Source organism: Bombina bombina, chromosome 1 (genome assembly GCF_027579735.1).
Source record: "Bombina bombina isolate aBomBom1 chromosome 1, aBomBom1.pri, whole genome shotgun sequence".
Lineage (NCBI taxonomy): Eukaryota > Metazoa > Chordata > Amphibia > Anura > Bombinatoridae > Bombina > Bombina bombina.
Genome location: NC_069499.1, coordinates 252439188 through 252465604, shown reverse-complemented (window position 1 = coordinate 252465604; position 26417 = coordinate 252439188). Strand labels below are relative to the sequence as shown.

The window sequence follows — 26417 nt, the reverse complement described above, 5'->3', positions numbered from 1 at the left end:
TAAACGTTTTTTATCACAGTCAACTATAATTCTCACAGCTCTGCTGCTGAGAGAAATTACCTCCCTCAAAATAAGTTTGAAGACCCCTGAGTTCTGTAGAGATGAACCGGATCATGCAGGAAATACAATGAGCTGCTGACTGAAATAACTGATGCATAGAAAAGGCGCCAAAAAACGGCCCTTCCCCCTCACACACAGCAGTGAGAGAGAACAGAAACTGTCAGAAAAAGATTAAGCAACTGCCAAGTGGGAAAATGGTGCCCAAACATTTATTCACTCAGTACCTCAGCAAATGAAAACGATTTTACATTCCAGCAAAAACGTTAAACATAATTTCTAGTTATTAAACAGCTTAATGTACTTCTTACAGTGTAATTCTAGTGAAGTACCATTCCCCAGAATACTGAAGTGTAAAGTATACATACATGACATTATATCGGTATGGCAGGATTTTCTCATCAATTCCATTGTCAGAAAATAAAAGCTGCTACATACCTCTATGCAGATTCATCTGCCCGCTGTCCCCTGATCTGAAGTTTACCTCTCCTCAGATGGCCGAGAAACAGCAATATGATCTTAACTACTCCGGCTAAAATCATAGCAAAAACTCTGGTAGATTCTTCGTCAAACTCTGCCAGAGAGGTAATAACACACTCCGGTGCTATTTTAAAATAACAAACTTTTGATTGAAGATATAAAACTAAGTATAATCACCATAGCCCTCTCACACCTCCTATCTAGTCGTTGGGTGCAAGAGAATGACTGGGAGTGACGTAGAGGGGAGGAGCTATATGCAGCTCTGCTGGGTGAATCCTCTTGCACTTCCTGTTGGGGAGGAGTTAATATCCCAGAAGTAATGATGACCCGTGGACTGATCACACTTAACAGAAGAAAAATCCTATAAGAAGCTGGTGATTACTAAGATAAAAGGTGTGTGGGAAAAATGTGGACGTCAAAGTGCTGTGATGCGTGATAAGGGGGCTTTTATGGCCCCTGAATATTAAAGACATAATAATACAAATTTTAATTAAAAAAATATACGGGGGTAATAGTCAGATATGGTGAAATGTAAACATTAATAACGAAACAAATATAAGTTCCGCATAGTGATAATGTGTAAATAACTATAAGGTGCAACCTTTACGCTCCCACACTGTCTAGTGTCTAAATAATTAATTAATTACAATTTTTGAACTATACAATCTTAGATAATTAAGAGAAATATACATGAAGATACTCAGTGGTAGCACTTTAGAGTGGGGAGAACTAGGCGGTGTTTAATTACACTGATTCCTAAAGTCACATGACAACTGTGGCAGACTGTTAAATTGATTTATTTGACACTGCATTCCTCTCTCAAAATATATATATATAGATATTGTATTTAAGGTTTATACTAGATAGAAGTTAAATTGCACATGTGCAAATACAGCTGGATCTCCTGAATATTAATGATCCCCTCAAAACCAATTGGGAGTGGGATTTGTACTTTCTAATAAATACAGTCACACCAAACACACCTGATTGTTGTTTAGTTGAAATAAAATGTACTGTTTCTTAAATCGCCTATTCACTATAGAAAAAACTGGCATATAAATATTAATAATATACCTACTCAGCTTTCTCTGGTGTAATACCCACAGTGATATACCATCACCTCCAAGTAATTATATGTACAGCTAATTGCTACGGGTAAATCTCTACTATAAGAAAAATCTTGACTACTAGTTATCCCCCTAAACTAATTGGGAGAGGGTAGTGTGTCGTCCAAAACTACAGCATACCTATTGAGTTATCTATGGTATTGTACCTACAGAATAATACAACTACCTTTTAGCGGTTACATTCATAGCCAACAGCTATAAGTTATATCCTTACTTTAGGTACGAGTGTAAGGGATTGGTCTTATCTTTACTGCACCTCCTCTATCCAGGGTCTATATATTAATACATACTAAGCCAATCTATGTGGTACCATAAATATTGATTTTAATAATATTAAATCCACCTCCTTTTGGGTGTATTCATTGTACCCTACTATTATACCCCACCAGATGTGCTATTCAATCAATAGGATCATACTTAGATGGTTGGAGATCTGAAATATCAATTACCAAGATATATACTTTGTTCTAATATTTGGGCACTGTGTGATTTGAATATTGCCAATAGATACACACCCTCAGTGGGCAGGTAATATTGTTAAATACTAAATATTTACTGTCTCCATCACGTTTACCAATATATAGATTTACACCCAAATAACTTGTGCGATTTGACTCACTTTAGGCCATACAACTGACTATCAGGGATATCATTGATTTCATATATTTGTAAACTCTAATCGGATTACTAGGACGGTTTTTCAGTTATACTGATTCACCCTCACGCTATTCAATATCAACCGAGTTTGTTTTTGTTTGGTACCCCTAACCCCACTTTTGAGCATTTGGCCAATCTTTTTCTATCTTAGATTTAACCACACTACTTTAATCCCATGTCTGGGTAGTTATCTGGATCCCTTCCCCAGTCAGTGTGTCCATTCGCTCTGTGGCTGTTGAAGGAGACCTATATTATAATTTACCTATATTGTACCGGGTACCCACACATTCTTGCCCCTCTGCTACCTGGAGCAGTACCTTATCCTCTCACCTTGGGGGGCCCTTCTTGTTACAGTGTTTTTAATTGTGTGTATCATTTCAATTGGTTTTTATTGTGAAATAAAAGTTAAGTTTTAAACGTCTCTATGCAGACAGAATGTTCTTGCATGGATCCTTTCTATCCTGTATTTAATATTGACATATGCTTATCTAATTGTTGAGTGCTATCCATGTACATTGCTTGTTCAGTCCTGTACTGAATCTGTTTCGTATATTCCTTTCCACATATGTACAGCACCCGCCCTCTAGTTATTGATTATGGTACCCCCTACTATGTGGGATTGATTATAATTATTAGGGCAACAATTCCAGTAGTGCCATCGTCATCCCTTTTCTCCTTGTAGGATATACATACATACATATATATATACATACATACATACATACATATATATACATACACATATACACATACACATATATACATATATATATACATACATATATATATATATATATATATATATATACACATACATACAAAAATATACTCTTATATCTCTCTCTATCAGGCTGACAAACCAATCATTAGAATTGTGTGGCTGTTAATCCTCAACCTCCAAAGTCTCCCTTAAGCATTTAATAAAGTCACATAAAGTTAAAGAATCAAAAGATGTTGGTGTAGAAACTTCAGAAACAATTTTCGCCATCAGAGATAGGTTAAGGAACATCATAGGATGAACAGAAAGTTTGCTCAGATGTAGAGGAGGCAGAAAAGATTAAACTACAAATTTGCCCAATACAAGTTTTACATAACTTCTCTCTGTGAAAACCCTTGCTGGTAGAATAAGAACAGGTGGGCTTAGGGTGGCTCAGGGCTAGAAACACAATAAGCCAGTATAAACACGTATATTTGTAATAATAAAACAGTAAAACATATTGTGCATAGTCACAAAAAATAAATGCAACATACCTTTCTTTAGTGCCAGTGGGATCCTGGGCAGTCATTGATACAAATACAGCTCACTTAATTACCCTTCACATAGCTCCACCTATTGTGACATAGTTTAACTCCATCTTATCTGAACATTTATTAGCATTTAAAGTAACAGTACATATTTATAAAAATGTAGTCAAATCCCAGTCCTTGTTCATTCCATCAGTGGCCCTAGTTTCTAATTGGTAAATCCAAAAGAATTCCCTTTGTTTGAGTTCCCCCCCCCCCCCCTATCCCCTCCATGTCTCTATAGGAATGTGCTCAATTACTTGGAATCTCAACTGACTTACTGAGTGACCTGCACCCTTAAAATGGCATGCTATTGGGGACTTATATAAATTCCTAATATTAGATTTATGTTCTGTGATTACATCCCGGACTCTTCTTGTCGCTTCCCCTACATATAACATAGAACACGGACATTTAAATATATAAATGACAAATTCTGTATTGCAGGTAAAAGTCATTTATAGAAAATTTCTTTCCAGTACGTGGATGGAAAAAATGGAAGCCTATAAGGCTATTGCTGTATGCACAGCACACTTCTAACATAGCACACGGACATTGCAAGTGTTTTGCTGCAATACTTTTTTTTTCATCCAAGAGTAGGTGGATACTTGTGATTTGCTGTATTTTGCTTACAAGTTTTGGTGTGGACAATATGGCTTCTGATTAGCATGCCATTTTAAAGATGCAGGTCACTCAGTAAGTCAGTTGAGATTCCAGGTTATTGAGCACATTCCTATAGATAGACGTGGAGGGTATAGGGGAAAAGAACTCAAACAAAGGGAATCCATTTGGATTTACCAATTGGAAATTAAGGCACCTTATGGAATGTGAAGGGTATTTAAAAGTGAGCTGTGTTTGTATAAATGTATGCATGATTAAGGATAATAGCTCCTAAATTTTTTAACTCAGTCACAATCTCAGAGGCAGTATCCTCTATAATGCCGTCTGCATAGGTACAGAAAACATAATTTATGCTTACCTGATAAATTCCTTTCTTCTGTAGTGTGATCAGTCCACGGGTCATCATTACTTCTGGGATATTACTCCTCCCCAACAGGAAGTGCAAGAGGATTCACCCAGCAGAGCTGCATATAGCTCCTCCCCTCTACGTCACTCCCAGTCATTCGACCAAGGACCAACGAGAAAGGAAAAGCCAAGGGTGAAGTGGTGACTGGAGTATAAATTAAAAAATATTTACCTGCCTTAAAAACAGGGCGGGCCGTGGACTGATCACTCTACAGAAGAAAGGAATTTATCAGGTAAGCATAAATTATGTTTTCTTCTGTTAAGTGTGATCAGTCCACGGGTCATCATTACTTCTGGGATACCAATACCAAAGCAAAAGTACACGGATGACGGGAGGGATAGGCAGGCTCTTTATACAGAAGGAACCACTGCCTGAAGAACCTTTCTCCCAAAAATAGCCTCCGATGAAGCAAAAGTGTCAAATTTGTAAAATTTGGAAAAAGTATGAAGCGAAGACCAAGTTGCAGCCTTGCAAATCTGCTCAACAGAGGCCTCATTCTTGAAGGCCCAAGTGGAAGCCACAGCTCTAGTAGAATGAGCTGTAATTCTTTCAGGAGGCTGCTGTCCAGCAGTCTCATAAGCTAAACGAATTATGCTACGAAGCCAAAAAGAAAGAGAGGTAGCAGAAGCTTTTTGACCTCTCCTCTGCCCAGAGTAAACGACAAACAGAGAAGACGTTTGTCGAAATTCCTTAGTTGCCTGTAAGTAAAATTTTAGAGCACGGACTACATCCAGGTTGTGCAGTAGACGTTCCTTCTTCGAAGAAGGATTTGGGCACAAGGAAGGAACGACAATCTCTTGATTGATATTCCTGTTAGTAACTACCTTAGGTAAGAACCCAGGTTTAGTACGCAGAACTACCTTATCCGAATGAAAAATCAAATAAGGAGAATCACAATGTAAGGCTGATAATTCAGAGACTCTTCGAGCCGAGGAAATAGCCATTAAAAATAGAACTTTCCAAGATAACAACTTTATATCAATGGAATGAAGGGGTTCAAACGGAACGCCCTGTAAAACATTAAGAACAAGGTTTAAACTCCATGGTGGAGCAACAGTTTTAAACACAGGCTTAATCCTGGCCAAAGCCTGACAAAAAGCCTGGACGTCAGGAACTTCTGACAGACGTTTGTGTAACAGAATGGACAGAGCTGAGATCTGTCCCTTTAATGAACTAGCAGATAAACCCTTTTCTAAACCTTCTTGTAGAAAAGACAATATCCTAGGAATCCTAACCTTACTCCAAGAGTAACCATTGGATTCACACCAATATAGGTATTTACGCCATATCTTATGGTAAATCTTTCTGGTAACAGGCTTCCTAGCCTGTATTAAGGTATCAATAACTGACTCAGAAAACCCACGTCTTGATAAAATCAAGCGTTCAATTTCCAAGCAGTCAGCTTCAGAGAAGTTAGATTTTGATGTTTGAAGGGACCCTGTATCAGAAGGTCCTGTTTCAGAGGTAGAGACCAAGGTGGACAGGATGACATGTCCACCAGGTCTGCATACCAAGTCCTGCGTGGCCACGCAGGAGCTATTAGAATCACTGATGCTCTCTCTTGTTTGATTCTGGCAATCAATCGAGGAAGCATCGGGAAGGGTGGAAACACGTAAGCCATCCTGAAGTCCCAAGGTGCTGTCAGGGCATCTATCAGGACTGCTCCTGGATCCCTGGATCTGGACCCGTAACGAGGAAGCTTGGCGTTCTGTCGAGACGCCATGAGATCTATCTCTGGTTTGCCCCAACGTCGAAGTATTTGGGCAAAGACCTCCGGATGGAGTTCCCACTCCCCCGGATGAAAAGTCTGACGACTTAAGAAATCCGCCTCCCAGTTCTCCACTCCCGGGATGTGGATTGCTGACAGGTGGCAAGAGTGAGACTCTGCCCAGCGAATTATCTTTGATACTTCCATCATAGCTAGGGAGCTTCTTGTCCCTCCCTGATGGTTGATGTAAGCTACAGTCGTGATGTTGTCCGACTGAAACCTGATGAACCCCCGAGTTGTCAACTGGGGCCAAGCCAGGAGGGCATTGAGAACTGCTCTCAATTCCAGAATGTTTATTGGCAGGAGACTCTCCTCCTGACTCCATTGTCCCTGAGCCTTCAGAGAATTCCAGACGGCACCCCAACCTAGAAGGCTGGCGTCTGTTGTTACAATTGTCCAGTCTGGTCTGCTGAATGGCATCCCCCTGGACAGATGTGGCCGAGAAAGCCACCATAGAAGAGAATTTCTGGTCTCTTGATCCAGATTCAGAGAAGGGGATAAGTCTGAGTAATCCCCATTCCACTGACTTAGCATGCACAGTTGCAGTGGTCTGAGGTGTAAGCGTGCAAAGGGTACTATGTCCATTGCCGCTACCATTAAGCCGATTACCTCCATGCATTGAGCCACTGACGGGTGTTGAATGGAATGAAGGGTGCGGCAAGCACTTTGAAGTCTTGTTAGCCTGTCCTCTGTCAGGTAAATCTTCATTTCTACAGAATCTATAAGAGTCCCCAGGAAGGGAACTCTTGTGAGTGGAACGAGTGAACTTTTCTTTTCGTTCACCTTCCATCCATGTGACCTTAGAAATGCCAGTACTAACTCTGTATGAGACTTGGCAGTTTGAAAGCTTGAAGCTTGAATCAGAATGTCGTCTAGGTATGGAGCTACCGAGATTCCCCGCGGTCTTAGTACCGCCAGAAGAGCACCCAGAACCTTTGTGAAGATTCTTGGAGCTGTAGCCAATCCGAATGGAAGAGCCACAAACTGGTAATGCCTGTCTAGGAAGGCAAACCTTAGGTACCGGTAATGATCTTTGTGAATCGGTATGTGAAGGTAGGCATCTTTTAAATCTACAGTGGTCATGTACTGACCCTCTTGGATCATAGGTAAAATTGTCCGAATAGTCTCCATCTTGAACGATGGAACTCTTAGGAATTTGTTTAGGATCTTTAAGTCCAGGATTGGTCTGAAAGTTCCCTCTTTTTTGGGAACCACAAACAGATTTGAGTAAAACCCCTGTCCCTGTTCCGATCGTGGAACAGGATGGATTACTCCCATTAACAAGAGCTCTTGTACGCAGCGTAGAAACGCCTCTTTCTTTGTCTGGATTGTTGACAACCTTGACAGATGAAATCTCTCTCTTGGAGGAGAGTATTTGAAGTCCAGAAGGTATCCCTGAGATATTATCTCTAGCGCCCAGGGATCCTGGACATCTCTTGCCCAAGCCTGGGCGAAGAGAGAAAGTCTGCCCCCCACTAGATCCGATCCCGGATCGGGGGCCCTCAATTCATGCTGTTTTAGGGGCAGCAGCAGGTTTCCTGGTCTGCTTGCCCTTGTTCCAGGACTGGTTAGGTTTCCAGCCTTGTCTGTAGCGAGCAACGGCTCCTTCCTGTTTTGGTGCAGAGGAAGTTGATGCTGCTCCTGCTTTGAAATTACGAAAGGAACGAAAATTAGACTGTCTAGCCTTAGCTTTGGCTTTGTCCTGAGGCAGGGCATGGCCTTTACCTCCTGTAATGTCAGCGATAATCTCTTTCAACCTGGGCCCGAATAAGGTCTGCCCTTTGAAAGGTATATTAAGCAATTTAGACTTAGAAGTAACATCAGCTGACCAGGATTTTAGCCACAGCGCCCTGCGTGCCTGAATGGCGAATCCTGAATTCTTCGCCGTAAGTTTAGTAAGATGTACTACGGCCTCCGAAATGAATGAATTAGCTAGTTTAAGGACTCTAAGCCTGTCCGTAATGTCGTCCAGAGTAGCTGAACTAATGTTCTCTTCCAGAGACTCAATCCAGAATGCCGCTGCAGCCGTGATCGGCGCAATGCATGCAAGGGGTTGCAATATAAATCCTTGTTGAACAAACATTTTCTTAAGGTAACCCTCTAATTTTTTATCCATTGGATCTGAAAAAGCACAGCTATCCTCCACCGGGATAGTGGTACGCTTAGCTAAAGTAGAAACTGCTCCCTCCACCTTAGGGACCGTTTGCCATAAGTCCCGTGTGGTGGCGTCTATTGGAAACATTTTTGTAAATATCGGAGGGGGTGAGAACGGCACACTGGGTCTATCCCACTCCTTAGTAACAATTTCAGTAAGTCTCTTAGGTATAGGAAAAACCTCAGTACTCGCCGGTACCGCAAAATATTTATCCAACCTACACATTTTCTCTGGTATTGCAACTGTGTTACAATCATTCAGAGCCGCTAACACCTCCCCTAGTAATACACGGAGGTTTTCCAGTTTAAATTTAAAATTTGAAATATTTGAATCCAGTCTGTTTGGATCAGAACCGTCACCCACAGAATGAAGTTCTCCGTCCTCATGTTCTGCCACCTGTGACGCAGTGTCTGACATGGCCCTAATATTATCAGCGCACTCTGTTCTCACCCCAGAGTGATCACGCTTACCTCTTAGTTCTGGTAATTTAGCCAAAACTTCAGTCATAACAGTAGCCATATCCTGTAATGTGATTTGTAATGGCCGCCCAGATGTACTCGGCGCTACAATATCACGCACCTCCCGATCGGGAGATGCAGGTACTGACACGTGAGGCGAGTTAGTCGGCATAACTCTCCCCTCGTTGTTTGGTGAAATTTGTTCAATTTGTACAGATTGACTTTTATTTAAAGTAGCATCAATACAGTTAGTACATAAATTTCTATTGGGCTCCACTTTGGCATTGCAACAAATGACACAGGTATCATCCTCTGAATCAGACATGTTTACACACTAGCAAATAAACTTGCAACTTGGAATACAATTCAATTAGAATAATATTAAAAACGTACTGTGCCTTTAAGAAGCACAGAAGATCTATGACAGTTGAAAATTAATAAATTGAAAATAGTTATAGTGTAAACAACACAACTTTAGCAAAGGTTTAATCCCATTAGCAAAGATAACAAATTCTGAAAGCAGGAAACAAATTACAGAATAAACGTTTTTTATCTCAGTCAACTATAATTCTCACAGCTCTGCTGAGAGAAATTACCTCCCTCAAAATAAGTTTTGAAGACCCCTGAGCTCTGTAGAGATGAACCGGATCATGCAGGAAATACGAGCTGCTGACTGAAATATTTGATGCGTAGCAAAAGCGCCAAAAAACGGCCCCTCCCCCTCACACACAGCAGTGAGAGAGAACAGAAACTGTCAGAAAAAAGATTAAGCAACTGCCAAGTGGAAAAATAGTGCCCAAACATTTATTCACTCAGTACCTCAGCAAATGAAAACGATTTTACATTCCAGCAAAAACGTTAAACATAATTTCTAGTTATTAAACAGCTTTATGTACTTCTTACAGTGTAATTCTAGTGAAGTACCATTCCCCAGAATACAGAAGTGTAAAGTATACATACATGACATTATATCGGTATGGCAGGATTTTCTCATCAATTCCATTGTCAGAAAATAAAAACTGCTACATACCTCTATGCAGATTCATCTGCCCGCTGTCCCCTGATCTGAAGTTTACCTCTCCTCAGATGGCCGAGAAACAGCAATATGATCTTAACTACTCCGGCTAAAATCATAGCAAAAACTCTGGTAGATTCTTCTTCAAACTCTGCCAGAGAGGTAATAACACACTCCGGTGCTATTTTAAAATAACAAACTTTTGATTGAAGATATAAAACTAAGTATAATCACCATAGTCCTCTCACACATCCTATCTAGTCGTTGGGTGCAAGAGAATGACTGGGAGTGACGTAGAGGGGAGGAGCTATATGCAGCTCTGCTGGGTGAATCCTCTTGCACTTCCTGTTGGGGAGGAGTAATATCCCAGAAGTAATGATGACCCGTGGACTGATCACACTTAACAGAAGAAATGCAGAATTTTGAGGCATAAAACAACTGACATACCAACAACTTGCAAGAAGAGGAATCTTCATAGAGATCAAGACTGCTTATGGGAAGCAGCAGAGAAATGCTACAAGCAAGCCAACACCAAGACCTTAAAATATTGGCACGCGTGCCAACCAGAACAGCTGACGATGTGGCCCCGTGAAGTTGCGGGGTGAGAACGTAACAGTCAAGATGGCGGCCTCCACGAGACAACCTTGGATGAAGTGTCCACTACCTGCACAGGACTACAGTGACCCCAAGACAAAGATCTTGCTGTGCTTGAAGACAGGTAGGTAAAAACCAACAGGGAAGACTGACCTTGAAGGCTGGACAAAAATAGGAGGAGGGGGTGGTGATACTGTCTGGGAGTAACCAGTTCTGTCTACGCCCCTTCAGGCAGTGGTTCTCACTGTTGCTATTACTACCAGGGAGGGTCAAGATAAAAGCGCATTGCAGAAAGTGGAAAAAAGAAGATCTACCTCCTTCCATAACTAATCCCGTTCACAGGCCTTACTTTAATTTCACCTCATTCTAGGCGGCATGAAAATAGAATTAGAGCTGTTACACAATCTTACAATGTACAAAGCAGTTGAGCAGAAGTGGTATGTTTATAAAAGCAAAATAGAGACTGTGTCCCCAGAAATTTTCAGGGGTTTTCTTCCCAGTAGATCTGTACTCACCTCCTGATCCAAAACAGTTGCAGTTATCTCCACAAGGACAGTGGGTAAATTGTGTCCAGCTTCAGAATCACACACTTCTTTCAGCAATGCTTCAGAGCAGAAATGGATCATCTTCCTGATGAGAGCAAGACTAGCCTTCCTATGAAATATAAAATAAAATGTTTATAGAATCAACAACACATTCAGTGATGCACCATCATGTTGTCACTGAAAGAAATTTGACATTTAAGGAAAGAGAATACAACAAGGGTTAAAGGGACACTGAACCCAAACTTTTTCTTTTGTGATTCAGATAGAGCAACTTTCTAATTTACTCCTATTATCAATTTTTCTTCGTGCTCTTGCTATGTTTATTTGAGAAAAAAAAAGCATCTAAGCTAAGGAGACAGACAATTTTTTGGTTTAGTACACTGGACAGCACTTGTTTATTGGTGGGTGAATTTATCCACCAATCGGCAAGAACAACCCAGGTTGTTCACCAAAAATGTGCAGGCATCTAAATTTACATTCTTGCTTTTCAAATAAAGATGTGAAGAAAATGTGATAATAGGAGTAAATTAGAAAGTTGCTTAAAATTGCATGCTCTATCTGAATCACGAAAGAAAAAAATGGGGTCAGTGTCCATTTAAGCACTTCTAATACACCTTTCATGACCCAAAGAGAGAATGCAATTTTAAACAACTTTTAAATGTACTTCTATTATTTAATCTGTTTTGTTCTCTTAGCATCATTGGAAAGCATACCTAAGTATGCTCAGGAGCTGCAGATTGGTGGCTGCACATATATGCCTTATCTATTGCATTTTTTTCTACAAATGATAGGGAAAAAAAATTGTATGGTCTATATGAATCATAAAAGAAAAATTTGGTGTTTCATGTTCCGTTAACTAAGCTACAAGAAAAATAAGACACAAAGATAGATAAGCTTTTACCAGAAACAGAAAAAGCTTAACATGTGACATTTTCCTGGTCATTAGCTGTAGTTTAAAAGAGATGTGATGCAAGCAATATTACGCCAGTTGCCGCTACCTGATAGAGGGCAGCATGGTCTGCTGAAAAGTTTGTGCAAAAACAGGTAACAGTCTTTTGAGGTAAATGGGAGCCATTTCTGGGTCCCCCTTTGGTTCATTACATTCCTCCTCCTCTCGATTTGAGTCTTTTTTCTTCTTTTCATCCCCCTTGTTCACAGGACACATCCAGTCTCCTAAAACACAAACAAAATATTTAGACTAACTGAACTGTGACAGTCTGCAGTAAGACGATTATCTCCAAAGCACAGCACAGATACTTTTTCCTTGGGATTTCTGTGGCTATGTAAAAGTGGAAGTAAAAAAGGAAAATATGTCTGAACAAAAGCAAATATTGTATTACATTTAAAAAAAAAAAAAAAAAATGTATGCAGGAACTTACCTGATAAATTCATTTCTTTCATATTAGCAAGAGTCCATGAGCTAGTGACGTATGGGATATACATTCCTACCAGGAGGGGCAAAGTTTCCCAAACCTCAAAATGCCTATAAATTACACCCCTCACCACACCCACAAATCAGCCAAGAAGTGGGGTGATAAGAAAAAAGTGCAAAAGCATAAAAAATAAGGAATTGGAATAATTGTGCTTTATACAAAAAAATCAAAACCACCACAAAAAAGGGTGGGCCTCATGGACTCTTGCTAATATGAAAGGAATGAATTTATCAGGTAAGTTCTTACATAAATTATGTTTTCTTTCATGTAATTAGCAAGAGTCCATGAGCTAGTGACGTATGGGATAATGACTACCCAAGATGTGGATCTTCCACGCAAGAGTCACTAGAGAGGGAGGGATAAATAAAGACAGCCAATTCCGCTGAAAAAAATCCACACCCAAAATAAAGTTTAAATCTTATAATGAAAAAAACTGAAATTATAAGCAGAAGAATCAAACTGAAACAGCTGCCTGAAGTACTTTTCTACCAAAAACTGCTTCAGAAGAAGAAAACCCATCAAAATGGTAGAATTTAGTAAAAGTATGCAAAGAAGACCAAGTGGCTGCTTTGCAAATCTGATCAACTGAAGCTTCATTCCTATTACGCCCAGGAAGTAGAAACTGACCTAGTAGAATGAGCTGTAATCCTTTGAGGCGGAGTTCTACCCGACTCAACATAGGCATGATGAAACAAAGATTTTAACCAAGATGCCAAAGAAAAGGCAGAAGCCTTCTGACCTTTCCTAGAACCGGAAAAGATAACAAATAGACTAGAAGTCTTTCGGAAATCCTTAGTAGCTTCAACATAATATTTCAAAGCTCTAACTACATCCAAAGAATGCAACGAGTTTTCCTTAGAATTCTTAGGATTAGGACACAATGAAGGAACCACAATTTCTCTACTAATGTTGATAGAATTCACAACCTTAGGTAAAAATTTAAAAGAAGTTCGCAACACCGCCTTATCCTGATGAAAAATCAGAAAAGGAGACTCACAAGAAAGAGCAGATAATTCAGAAACTCTTCTAGCAGAAGAGATGGCCAAAAGAAACAAAACTTTCCAAGAAAGTAATTTAATGTCCAGTGAATGCATAGGTTCAAACGGAGGAGCTTGAAGAGCCCCCAGAACCAAATTCAAACTCCAAGGAGGAGAGATTGACTAAATAACAGGTTTTATACGAGCCAAAACTTGTACGAAACAATGAATATCAGGAAGACTAGCAATCTTTCTGTGAAAAAGAACAGAAAGAGCAGAGATTTGACCTTTCAAGGAACTTGCAGACAAACCTTATCCAAACCATCCTGAAGAAACTGTAAAATTCTAGGAATTCTAAAAGAATGGCAAGAAAAATGATGAGAAAAACACCAAGAAATGTAACTCTTCCAGACTCGATAATATATCTTCCTAAATACAGTTTTTTACGAGCCTGTAACATAGTATTAATCACAGTCAGAGAAACCTCTATGACTGAGAATCAAGCGTTCAATCTCCATACCTTCAAATTTAAGGATTTGAGAACCTGATGGAAAAAAGGACCTTGCGATAGAAGGTCTGGTCTTAACGGAAGAGTCCACAGTTGGCAAGTGGCCACCCGGACAAGATCCGCATACCAAAACCTGTGAGGCCATGCTGGAGCCACCAGCAGAATAAACGAACGTTCCTTTAGAATCTTGGAAAAAGAACTATAGGCGGAAAGATATAAGCAGGATGATACTTCCAAGGAAGTGACAATGCATCCACTGCTTCCGCCTGAGGATCCCTGGATCTGGACAGATACCTGGGAAGCTTCTTGTTTATATGAGAAGCCATCAGATCTATTTCTGGAAGTCCCCATATCTGAACAATCTGAAGAAATACCTCTGGGTGAAGAAACCATTCGCCCGGATGTAGTGTTTGGCGACTGAGATAATCCGCTTCCCAATTGTCTATACCTGGGATATGAACCGCAGAAATTAGACAGGAGCTGGATTCCGCCCATACAAGTATTCGAGAGACTTCTTTCATAGCCAGAGGACTGTGAGTTCCTCCTTGATGATTGACATATGCCACGGTTGTGACATCGTCCGTCTAGAAACAAATGAACGACTCTCTCTTAGAAGAGGCCACGACTGAAGAGCTCTGAAAATTGCACGGAGTTCCAAAAATGTTGATTGGTAATCTCACCTCCTGAGATTCCCAAACCCCTTGTGCTGTCAGAAACCCCCATACAGCTCCCCAACCTGTCAGACTTAAATCTGTTGAGATCACAGTCTAGGTTGGAAGAACAAAAGAAGCCCCCTGAACTAAACGATGGTGGTCTGTCCACCACGTCAGAGAGTGTCGAACAATCGGTTTTAAAGATATTAATTGAGATATCTTTGTATAATCCCTGCACCACTGGTTCAACATACAGAGCTGAAGAGGTCGCATGTGAAAACGAGCAAAGGGAATCGCGTCCAATGCAGCAGTCATAAGACCTAGAATTTCCATGCATAAGGCTACCGAAGGAAATAATTGAGACTGAAGGTTTCGATAAGCTGAAACTAATTTCAGACGCCTCTTGTCCGTCAGAGACAGAATTAAGAACACTGAATCTATCAGGAAACCTAAAAAGGTTACCCTTGTCTGAGGAATCAAACAAACTTTTTGGTAAATTGATCCTCCAACCATGTTCTTGAAGAAACAACACTTATAAAAGACTGGAAAGGTTCTTTCTAGAGAAAATGAGCAAAGGGAATTGCATCCAATGCTGTGGCCATAAGACCTAAAACTTCTATGCATTTATAGCAAATGAAGGAAATAATAGAGACTAAAGGTACCGATAGACAGAACCCAATAACATTATTCCTTGTCTGATAGAGACAAGGACAGTGACACAAACTATCTGGAAACCTAAAAAAGGTGACCCTTGTGTGAGGAATCAAGAGCTTTTGAAAAGAAGATCCTCTAACTATGTCCTGAAGAGTAAGTGAATCATATGAGATTCCGCATCCTCAGAAAATAATCTGAATGAAAACAGAAAAATGAAAATATGCATTTATTGTATCTAATGAAAACAAATAATGCTATCAAAGACCATAAAAAGGCAAAATAGTTTGAATAAAACTCCAACACCCGGTTCCTCAAAAGGAACTGGAAGAAATACCCCAGAAGATTCCAGGTCTGAGCAGCGCTTGAACCCCATGGGTGGCCAGCCATGCTTCAACAGTACCCAAACACAGTTAAAGAAAGTGTTAGCCTTGCTGGAATAAAATCAAAGAAATTTGGACAAAATAAATTTCAAATAAGCCTTAACCTGCCCCTTACCAGCCAAGCTGGAATACGGCACGTACATGGCAAAATTAGGGAGCCGATTTCGAACTCCAATTATAGACATGTTACTTGGGAAAGAACTCAGGAATTCGTTCTTTAATAAGAACAACCAAACTAGTATAAGCTTAAAGTTTTAGTCTTAGAACTCAACCTTGAAGCCCAGAGTAACAGTTAAGAATTGAATCCAATTATAAAACAAATAATTGATTATCTTAGAACAAAAGAAATATGGATTTTTATTTTATTTTTTTAAAAAAATCACAAAATTCTTCTAGCTAAAAAAGCTAAAGACATAGATTAACCCTCATTTGCGAAAATATTCAATAAAATGAAGACACAAATGAAATTATTAGCATGATAGTCCAGTTTAAAGGACCAGCCAATACAGTGGACTTGCATAATCAATAAATGCAAAACAACAAGACAAATGCAACAGCACCTAGTCTAGTAAATGTTGTCCCTTTAACAATGCTAAAATAAATCATAATCTGATACTTGATCTTAAAGTAAACAGAGAAAATGAAGCAATTGCAATATCCAAATAAATCACAGGACCAAAAAAAGTACCTGAAACTAAATAATTTTCCATAAATAAGATACAACTATCTAAAGGAAAATAAATACTATTTTGCTATAGAAACAATAGCATAATTAGTAGAATTAGAGATAGTCCCAATAAATTGGAGAACCCTCCAAATTGAGTTTAACTGCTGGCAAAGAAACAGAATTTATGTTTACCTGATAAATTTCTTTCTCCAACGGTGTGTCCGGTCCACGGCGTCATCCTTACTTGTGGGATATTCTCTTCCCCAACAGGAAATGGCAAAGAGCCCAGCAAAGCTGGTCACATGATCCCTCCTAGGCTCCGCCTACCCCAGTCATTCGACCGACGTTAAGGAGGAATATTTGCATAGGAGAAACCATATGGTACCGTGGTGACTGTAGTTAAAGAAAATAAAATATCAGACCTGATTAAAAAAACCAGGGCGGGCCGTGGACCGGACACACCGTTGGAGAAAGAAATTTATCAGGTAAACATAAATTCTGTTTTCTCCAACATAGGTGTGTCCGGTCCACGGCGTCATCCTTACTTGTGGGAACCAATACCAAAGCTTTAGGACACGGATGAAGGGAGGGAGCAAATCAGGTCACCTAAATGGAAGGCACCACGGCTTGCAAAACCTTTCTCCCAAAAATAGCCTCAGAAGAAGCAAAAGTATCAAACTTGTAAAATTTGGTAAAAGTGTGCAGTGAAGACCAAGTCGCTGCCCTACATATCTGATCAACAGAAGCCTCGTTCTTGAAGGCCCATGTGGAAGCCACAGCCCTAGTGGAATGAGCTGTGATTCTTTCGGGAGGCTGCCGTCCGGCAGTCTCGTAAGCCAATCTGATGATGCTTTTAATCCAAAAAGAGAGAGAGGTAGAAGTTGCTTTTTGACCTCTCCTTTTACCTGAATAAACAACAAACAAGGAAGATGTTTGTCTAAAATCCTTTGTAGCATCTAAATAGAATTTTAGAGCGCGAACAACATCCAAATTGTGCAACAAACGTTCCTTCTTTGAAACTGGTTTTGGACACAGAGAAGGTACGATAATCTCCTGGTTAATGTTTTTGTTAGAAACAACTTTTGGAAGAAAACCAGGTTTAGTACGTAAAACCACCTTATCTGCATGGAACACCAGATAAGGAGGAGAACACTGCAGAGCAGATAATTCTGAGACTCTTCTAGCAGAAGAAATCGCAACTAAAAACAAAACTTTCCAAGATAATAACTTAATATCAACGGAATGTAAGGGTTCAAACGGAACCCCCTGAAGAACTGAAAGAACTAAATTGAGACTCCAAGGAGGAGTCAAAGGTTTGTAAACAGGCTTGATTCTAACCAGAGCCTGAACAAAGGCTTGAACATCTGGCACAGCTGCCAGCTTTTTGTGAAGTAATACCGACAAGGCAGAAATCTGTCCCTTCAGGGAACTTGCAGATAATCCTTTTTCCAATCCTTCTTGAAGGAAGGATAGAATCCTAGGAATCTTAACCTTGTCCCAAGGGAATCCTTTAGATTCACACCAACAGATATATTTTTTCCAAATTTTGTGGTAAATCTTTCTAGTCACAGGCTTTCTGGCCTGAACAAGAGTATCGATAACAGAATCTGAGAATCCTCGCTTCGATAAAATCAAGCGTTCAATCTCCAAGCAGTCAGCTGGAGTGAAACCAGATTCGGATGTTCGAACGGACCCTGAACAAGAAGGTCTCGTCTCAAAGGTAGCTTCCAAGGTGGAGCCGATGACATATTCACCAGATCTGCATACCAAGTCCTGCGTGGCCACGCAGGAGCTATCAAGATCACCGACGCCCTCTCCTGCTTGATCCTGGCTATCAGCCTGGGGATGAGAGGAAATGGCGGGAACACATAAGCTAGTTTGAAGGTCCAAGGTGCTACTAGTGCATCCACTAGAGCCGCCTTGGGATCCCTGGATCTGGCCCCGTAGCAAGGAACTTTGAAGTTCTGACGAGAGGCCATCAGATCCATGTCTGGAATGCCCCACAGGTGAGTGACTTGGGCAAAGATTTCCGGATGGAGTTCCCACTCCCCCGGATGCAATGTCTGCCGACTCAGAAAATCCGCTTCCCAATTTTCCACTCCTGGGATGTGGATAGCAGACAGGTGGCAGGAGTGAGACTCCGCCCAAAGAATAATTTTGGTTACTTCTTCCATCGCTAGGGAACTCCTTGTTCCCCCCTGATGGTTGATGTACGCAACAGTCGTCATGTTGTCTGATTGAAACCGTATGAACCTGGTCCTCGCAAGCTGGGGCCAGGCCTGGAGAGCATTGAATATCGCTCTCAGTTCCAGAATATTTATCGGTAGAAGAGATTCTTCCCGAGACCAAAGACCCTGAGCTTTCAGGGATCCCCAGACCGCGCCCCAGCCTATCAGACTGGCGTCGGTCGTGACAATGACCCACTCTGGTCTGTGGAACATCATCCCTTGAGACAGATTGTCCAGGGACAGCCACCAACGGAGTGAGTCTCTGGTTCTCTGATTTACTTGTATCTTCGGAGACAAGTCTGTATAGTCCCCATTCCACTGACTGAGCATGCACAGTTGTAATGGTCTTAGATGAATGCGCGCAAAAGGAACTATGTCCATCGCCGCCACCATCAACCCGATCACTTCCATGCACTGAGCTATGGAAGGAAGAGGAACGGAATGAAGTATCCGACAAGAGTCCAGAAGCTTTGTTTTTCTGGCCTCTGTTAGAAAGATCCTCATTTCTAAGGAGTCTATAATTGTTCCCAAGAAGGGAACCCTTGTTGACGGGGATAGAGAACTCTTTTCCACGTTCACTTTCCAGCCGTGAGATCTGAGAAGGGCCAGGACAATGTCCGTGTGAGCTTTTGCTTGAGGAAGGGACGACGCTTGAATCAGAATGTCGTCCAGGTAAGGTACTACTGCAATGCCCCTTGGTCTTAGCACCGCTAGAAGGGACCCTAGTACCTTTGTGAAAATCCTTGGAGCAGTGGCTAATCCGAAAGGAAGCGCCACGAACTGGTAATGTTTGTCCAGGAATGCAAACCTTAGGAACCGATGATGTTCCTTGTGGATAGGAATATGTAGATACGCATCCTTTAAATCCACCGTGGTCATGAATTGACCTTCCTGGATGGAAGGAAGGATAGTTCGAATGGTTTCCATCTTGAACGATGGGACCTTGAGAAATTTGTTTAAGATCTTGAGATCTAGGATTGGTCTGAACGTTCCCTCTTTTTTGGGAACTATGAACAGATTGGAGTAGAACCCCATCCCTTGTTCTCTTAATGGAACAGGATGAATCACTCCCATTTTTAACAGGTCTTCTACACAATGTAAGAACGCCTGTCTTTTTATGTGGTCTGAAGACAACTGCGACCTGTGGAACCTCCCCCTTGGGGGAAGTCCCTTGAATTCCAGAAGATAACCCTGGGAGACTATTTCTAGCGCCCAAGGATCCAGAACATCTCTTGCCCAAGCCTGAGCGAAGAGAGAGAGTCTGCCCCCCACCAGATCCGGTCCCGGATCGGGGGCCAATATTTCATGCTGTCTTGGTAGCAGTGGCAGGTTTCTTGGCCTGCTTTCCCTTGTTCCAGCCTTGCATTGGTCTCCAAGCTGGCTTGGCCTGAGAAGTATTACCCTCTTGCTTAGAGGACGTAGCACCTTGGGCTGGTCCGTTTTTACGAAAGGGACGAAAATTAGGTCTATTTTTTGCCTTGAAGGGCCGATCCTGAGGAAGGGCGTGGCCCTTACCCCCAGTGATATCAGAGATAATCTCTTTCAAGTCAGGACCAAACAGCGTTTTCCCCTTGAAAGGAATGTTTAGTAGCTTGTTCTTGGAAGACGCATCAGCCGACCAAGATTTCAACCAAAGCGCTCTGCGCGCCACAATAGCAAACCCAGAGTTCTTAGCCGCTAACTTAGCCAATTGCAAAGAGGCGTCTAGAGTGAAAGAATTAGCCAATTTGAGAGCATTGATTCTGTCCATAATCTCCTCATAAGGAGGAGAGTCACTATCGAGCACCTTAAGCAGTTCATCAAACCAGAAATATGCGGCAGTAGTGACAGGGACAATGCATGAAATGGGTTGTAGAAGGTAACCCTGCTGAACAAACATCTTTTTAAGCAAACCTTCTAATTTTTTATCCATAGGATCTTTGAAAGCACAACTATCCTCTATGGGAATAGTGGTGCGTTTGTTTAAAGTAGAAACCGCTCCCTCGACCTTGGGGACTGACTGCCATAAGTCCTTTCTGGGGTCGACCATAGGAAACAATTTTTTAAATATGGGGGGAGGGACGAAAGGAATACCGGGCCTTTCCCATTCTTTATTAACAATGTCCGCCACCCGCTTGGGTATAGGAAAAGCTTCTGGGAGCCCCGGCACCTCTAGGAACTTGTCCATTTTACATAGTTTCTCTGGGATGACTAAATTTTCACAATCATCCAGAGTGGATAATACCTCCTTAAGCAAAATGCGGAGATGTTCCAATTTAAATTTAAATGTAATCACATCAGATTCAGCCTGCTGAGAAATGTTCCCTAAATCAGTAATTTCTCCCTCAGACAAAACCTCCCTGGCCCCCTCAGATTGGGTTAGGGGCCCTTCAGAGATATTAATATCAGCGTCGTCATGCTCTTCAGTAACTAAAACAGAGCAGCCACGCTTACGCTGACAAGGGTTCATTTTGGCTAAAATGTTTTTGACAGAATTATCCATTACAGCCGTTAATTGTTGCATAGTAAGGAGTATTGGCGCGCTAGATGTACTAGGGGCCTCCTGAGTGGGCAAGACTCGTGTAGACGAAGGAGGGAATGATGCAGTACCATGCTTACTCCCCTCACTTGAGGAATCATCTTGGGCATCATTGTCATTATCACATAAATCACATTTATTTAAATGAATAGGAATTCTGGCTTCCCCACATTCAGAACACAGTCTATCTGGTAGTTCAGACATGTTAAACAGGCATAAACTTGATCAGAAAGTACAAAAAACGTTTTAAAATAAAACCGTTACTGTCACTTTAAATTTTAAACTGAACACACTTTATTACTGCAATTGCGAAAAAACATGAAGGAATTGTTCAAAATTCACCAAATTTTCACCACAGCGTCTTAAAGCCTTGAAAATATTGCACACCAATTTTGGAAGCTTTAACCCTTAAAATAACGGAACCGGAGCCGTTTTAAGCTTTAAACCCCCTTACAGTCCCTGGTATCTGCTTTGCTGAGACCCAACCAAACCCAAAGGGGAATACGATACCAAATGACGCCTTCAGAAGTCTTTTATAAGTATCAGAGCTCCTCTCACATGCGACTGCATGCCATGCCTCTCAAAAACAAGTGCGCAACACCGGCGCGAAAATGAGACTCTGCCTATGCTTTGGGAAAGCCCCTAAAGAATAAGGTGTCTAAAACAGTGCCTGCCGATATTATTATATCAAAATACCCAGATAAAATGATTCCTCAAGGCTAAATATGTGTTAATAATCAATCGATTTAGCCCAGAAAAAGTCTACAGTTTAAATAAGCCCTTGTGAAGCCCTTATTTACAATCGTAATAAACATGGCTTACCGGATCCCATAGGGAAAATGACAGCTTCCAGCATTACATCGTCTTGTTAGAATGTGTCATACCTCAAGCAGCAAGGGACTGCAAACTGTTCCCCCAACTGAAGTTAATTGCTCTCAACAGTCCTGTGTGGAACAGCCATGGATTTTAGTTACGGTTGCTAAAATCATTTTCCTCATACAAACAGAATTCTTCATCTCTGTTCTGTTTCTGAGTAAATAGTACGTACCAGCACTATTTGAAAATAACAAACTCTTGATTGAATAATGAAAAACTACAGTTAAACACTAAAAAACTCTAAGCCATCTCCGTGGAGATGTTGCCTGTACAACGGCAAAGAGAATGACTGGGGTAGGCGGAGCCTAGGAGGGATCATGTGACCAGCTTTGCTGGGCTCTTTGCCATTTCCTGTTGGGGAAGAGAATATCCCACAAGTAAGGATGACGCCGTGGACCGGACACACCTATGTTGGAGAAATATAGTTTAAAACCTTTGAAGAAGGAATAAAAGAAAATTCTCAGCCTATTCCATTCCCTAGTATAGGGAATTGGAAAGAAAACCTCTGAAGAAATAAATAGGCAGAAATAATGTCAGCTAGTCTTAAAGAACTAATTACCATAATATCCAAAATAATCAACACCTTTTCAACAAAGAACAAATGTACTTTAATAATTGAAAAATAAAGAAGTAGATTTGTTAGTGTTAATAACTGATGAAGAAAATTTCTGAAAGAGAAAAAAACATCATCAGAGAAGGATAAATCAGTATGTTGTTGGTCATTTGAAACTTCAATAATTAAAAAAGAAGTGAAAAAGACCTAAACATTTTAATAGAAGGCACGAAGTCAGACAAAGCCTTTAACATAGAATCAGAAAAATATTTCTTATAAGTCTTCTAAATATTTCTTGTAAGAAAAGAAAATATATAAAGCATAAATACTAATGGATTCCGCCTGTAAAAGTATAACATAATAACTTATTACAAACCATAGCTAAAGATAAACATTTATAACATTTAAAATAAATGAACTTAGCTTTGGTAGAACTCATTTAAGCGTTTTTCCAAAAGTGGCTTCTGATTCAGAGTCCATTTGAGACATCTTGCAATATGTAATAGAAAAAACAACATATAAAGCAAAAATTGATCAAATTCCTTAAATGACAGTTTCAGGAATGGGAAAAAAATGCCAATGAACAAGCTTCTAGCAACCAGAAGCAATAAATAATGAGACTTAAATATTGTGGAGACAACAATGACGCTCAAATTTTTTAGCGCCAAAAAAGCCACATCCGGTAACGCCGACATTTTTTGGCGCAAAAACGTAAAAAAAAAAAAATAACGCAACTTCCGGCGACACGTATGACGCCGGAAATGACAAGAAAATTTTTGCGCCAAGAAAGTCCGCGCCAAGAATGACGCAATAAAATGAAGCATTTTCAGCCCCCGCGAGCCTAACAGCCCACAGGAAAAAAAGTCAAATTTTAAGGTAAGAAAAAATTGATTATTCATATGCATTATCCCAAATATGAAACTGACTGTCTGAAAATAAGGAACGTTGAACATCCTGAATCAAGGCAAATAAATGTTTAAACACATATATTTAGAACTTTATATAAAAGTGCCCAACCATAGCTTAGAGTGTCACAGAAAATAAGACTTACTTACCCCAGGACACTCATCTACATGTAGTAGAAAGCCAAACCAGTACTGAAACGAGAATCAGTAGAGGTTATGGTATATATAAGAGTATATCGTCGATCTGAAAAGGGAGGTAAGAGATGAATCTCTACGACCGATAACAGAGAACCTATGAAATAGACCCCGTAGAAGGAGATCATTGAATTCAAATAGGCAATACTCTCTTCACATCCCTCTGACATTCACTGCACGCTGAGAGGAAAAACGGGCTCCAATCTGCTGCGAAGCGCATATCAACATAGAATCTAGCACAAACTTACTTCACCACCTCCACAGGAGGCAAAGTTTGTAAAACTGATTTGTGGGTGTGGTGAGCGGTGTATTTATAGGCATTTTGAGGTTTGGGAAACTTTGCCCCTCCTGGTAGGAATGTATATCCCATACGTCACTAGCTCATGGACTCTTGCTAATTACATGAAAGAAAGAGGTTTCTTTTACATTGAAAATATATGTGAAAAAACACATTCAATAATAGCATTCAAAGTCCAAAAGTACTAAACAAAGAAGATATTGTGTACTATTAGTTTAGTGTATAGGACTAAGGAGTAATTGCTAAATTAATACTGTATAAGAGACTTGGGAATCCTGGATTGTCATTGTTAAATGTGCATAATTCAGTGTGTGTAAGAATGCTTTAAAAAAAGTAGAAATGTTAGTTTATTGTTTATCAATTATCAACAACAAAAAAATCTAAATCAAATTAATATTTGTGTGACCACCCTTTGCCTTCAAAAAAATTGAAAACAAAGTGCCTCAATTCTTAAGGGTAAACTTGCACATTTATTTTTACAGTAGGTAGGTTGTTCCAAAACATCTTGAAGAACTAACCATAGTTTTTATGTGTATTTAGGCAGCATCTGTTGCTTCTGTCTCTTCATGCATTCCCAGACAGACCATCACTTCCAGGACCCCTTGTTCTTCTTTATGAAGAAGATAGATTTTACCGACTTTGGCTGTATGTTTGGAGTCATTGTCATGCTGCAGAATAAATTTGGACAATCAGATGCCTCACTGATGGTACTGCATGATGGATAAGTATCCACCTGTACTTCTCTGCATAAAGAAGACCATTACTTCTGACCAAATTCCCACTCCATTTGTAGAAATGCAGCACTAAACTTGCAAGGAACCCCCAAAACTATGTTTCAATGTTGCCTGCCGACATTCATTATTGTACTGCATTATTCTGGGCTGTTGCCAATTTTCTTCACCCCAGTTCCTGTGTTTTCATCTATAGTTGAGTCAATTAGCTTTGTTTCCATGTCAGAGTAATGCTCTTTGGTCAAAAGTCTTCCAGGAAGGCCAAAAAAAAAAAAAAATAGGGTTTCAGAAAAGCAACGAAGACCCTTGTATTAAAAAATCTTCATCTTTATTCGAGACAGAGTAAAAAATATATAGCAAAAAAAGCATCAAAGAGATACTGCAATTGCAAGTGAGATCACAGTCTTGCGCGTTTAGGCGGTACTTCATAGACCAATGAAGACCACTTTTGACCAGATTTCTCCAGACACTAGATGGGTATACCAGGGTCCCACTATTTTCTGAAAAAGTTGAGCTGATGGCACTGCTGGACATCTTCCGAATGCGAAGGAAAGTAAGGATGTGTCTTATCTTCAGAACTAAGTTTCCATGGCCAACCACTGTCTCCTCAGTATTGCCCATTTCTTTGTGCTTCTTCAGAAACCCCTGTGTGTCTTGAAATTGCTGCCTTAGAGAGAGACCTCTTTGATGCAGTATAACTACCTTGTGTCTTGTTACTGTGCTCAGTCCTGAAATGGTGTATGATTTTTTACATAAAACTATCTTCAGCAACCTCACCTTGTTAGCAGAGTTTGGCTGTTCCTTACCAAGTTTTGCTCATCCTATTATTATTTTTATTAGTTATTTGTAGAGTGCCAACAGATTCTGCAACGTTATAAACAAAGGGGAGTAAAACAAAACAATTATAGGGATCAAATGGGTAGAGGGCCCTGCCAAGAGTTGCACAGCTGTTTCTGTTTCAGTTAATGATTGTGTTTCAACCTATATATTAAAATGATGATCATTAGCACCTGTGTGGTATAATTGTTTAAATCATGCTCCTGACTATATACCTAGAAAATTCATAACTTTGCTCAAGTGTACCTAGAATTGATGCTATTGTGAGGGCAAATGGTGGTCACACCAAATATAGATTTGATTAAGATTTTTCTTCTGTTCACTCACTTTGCATTTTGTTAATTAAAACAAACTATTACTATTAACCTTTAAAAGCTTTCTTACTTTGCAGCATTTTCCACACATCTGCCTAATACTTTTGCACAGTAGTGTGTATGTATGTATATATATATTTATGTGTGTGTGTGTGTGTGCGCGCGCGCATTGGTAACAATGTACATGGAGTTTTACTGGGGAAAAGCAAGCGGGGAACTTGCCTGGATGTGTTAATTTCCTATGCAATTTTTTTTTTACTGATTTACTTTTGAGACATGAATATGGAGGATTTTAATCTCAGATTTTTATCTCCACCATAATTCTAATGAATTTTGATTTAACCCTGAAATGAGCTTTACTGAAACAGCAACCAGTAATCTATCTGCTACTGACGAGTTCTAAAAAGAATGAAACAGGCTGTCTAGCAGTGGTTTCTGTATTGCTGCAATCACCCCTACTGTGTTAAAACAGTATTTGAAACAAAACCTCTGAGATTATGCATATCTAATTTGCATATCTTAC

The 26417-nt window shown here is 40.2% G+C and overlaps 1 protein-coding gene across 1 annotated transcript in view; it reads right to left on the bottom strand.

Annotated features, from left to right (window-relative positions):
• HECTD1 (HECT domain E3 ubiquitin protein ligase 1) overlaps window positions 1-26417 on the bottom strand; it is a 699591-nt gene that overhangs the window by 419510 nt on the left and 253664 nt on the right. The window contains exons 10-11 of the mRNA XM_053711863.1: window positions 12166-12340; window positions 11138-11276 (exon numbers count right to left, since the gene is read on the bottom strand). Of these exons, the coding sequence (XP_053567838.1) occupies window positions 11138-11276; window positions 12166-12340 (314 nt within the window). The remainder of the gene's footprint in view (window positions 1-11137; window positions 11277-12165; window positions 12341-26417) is intronic.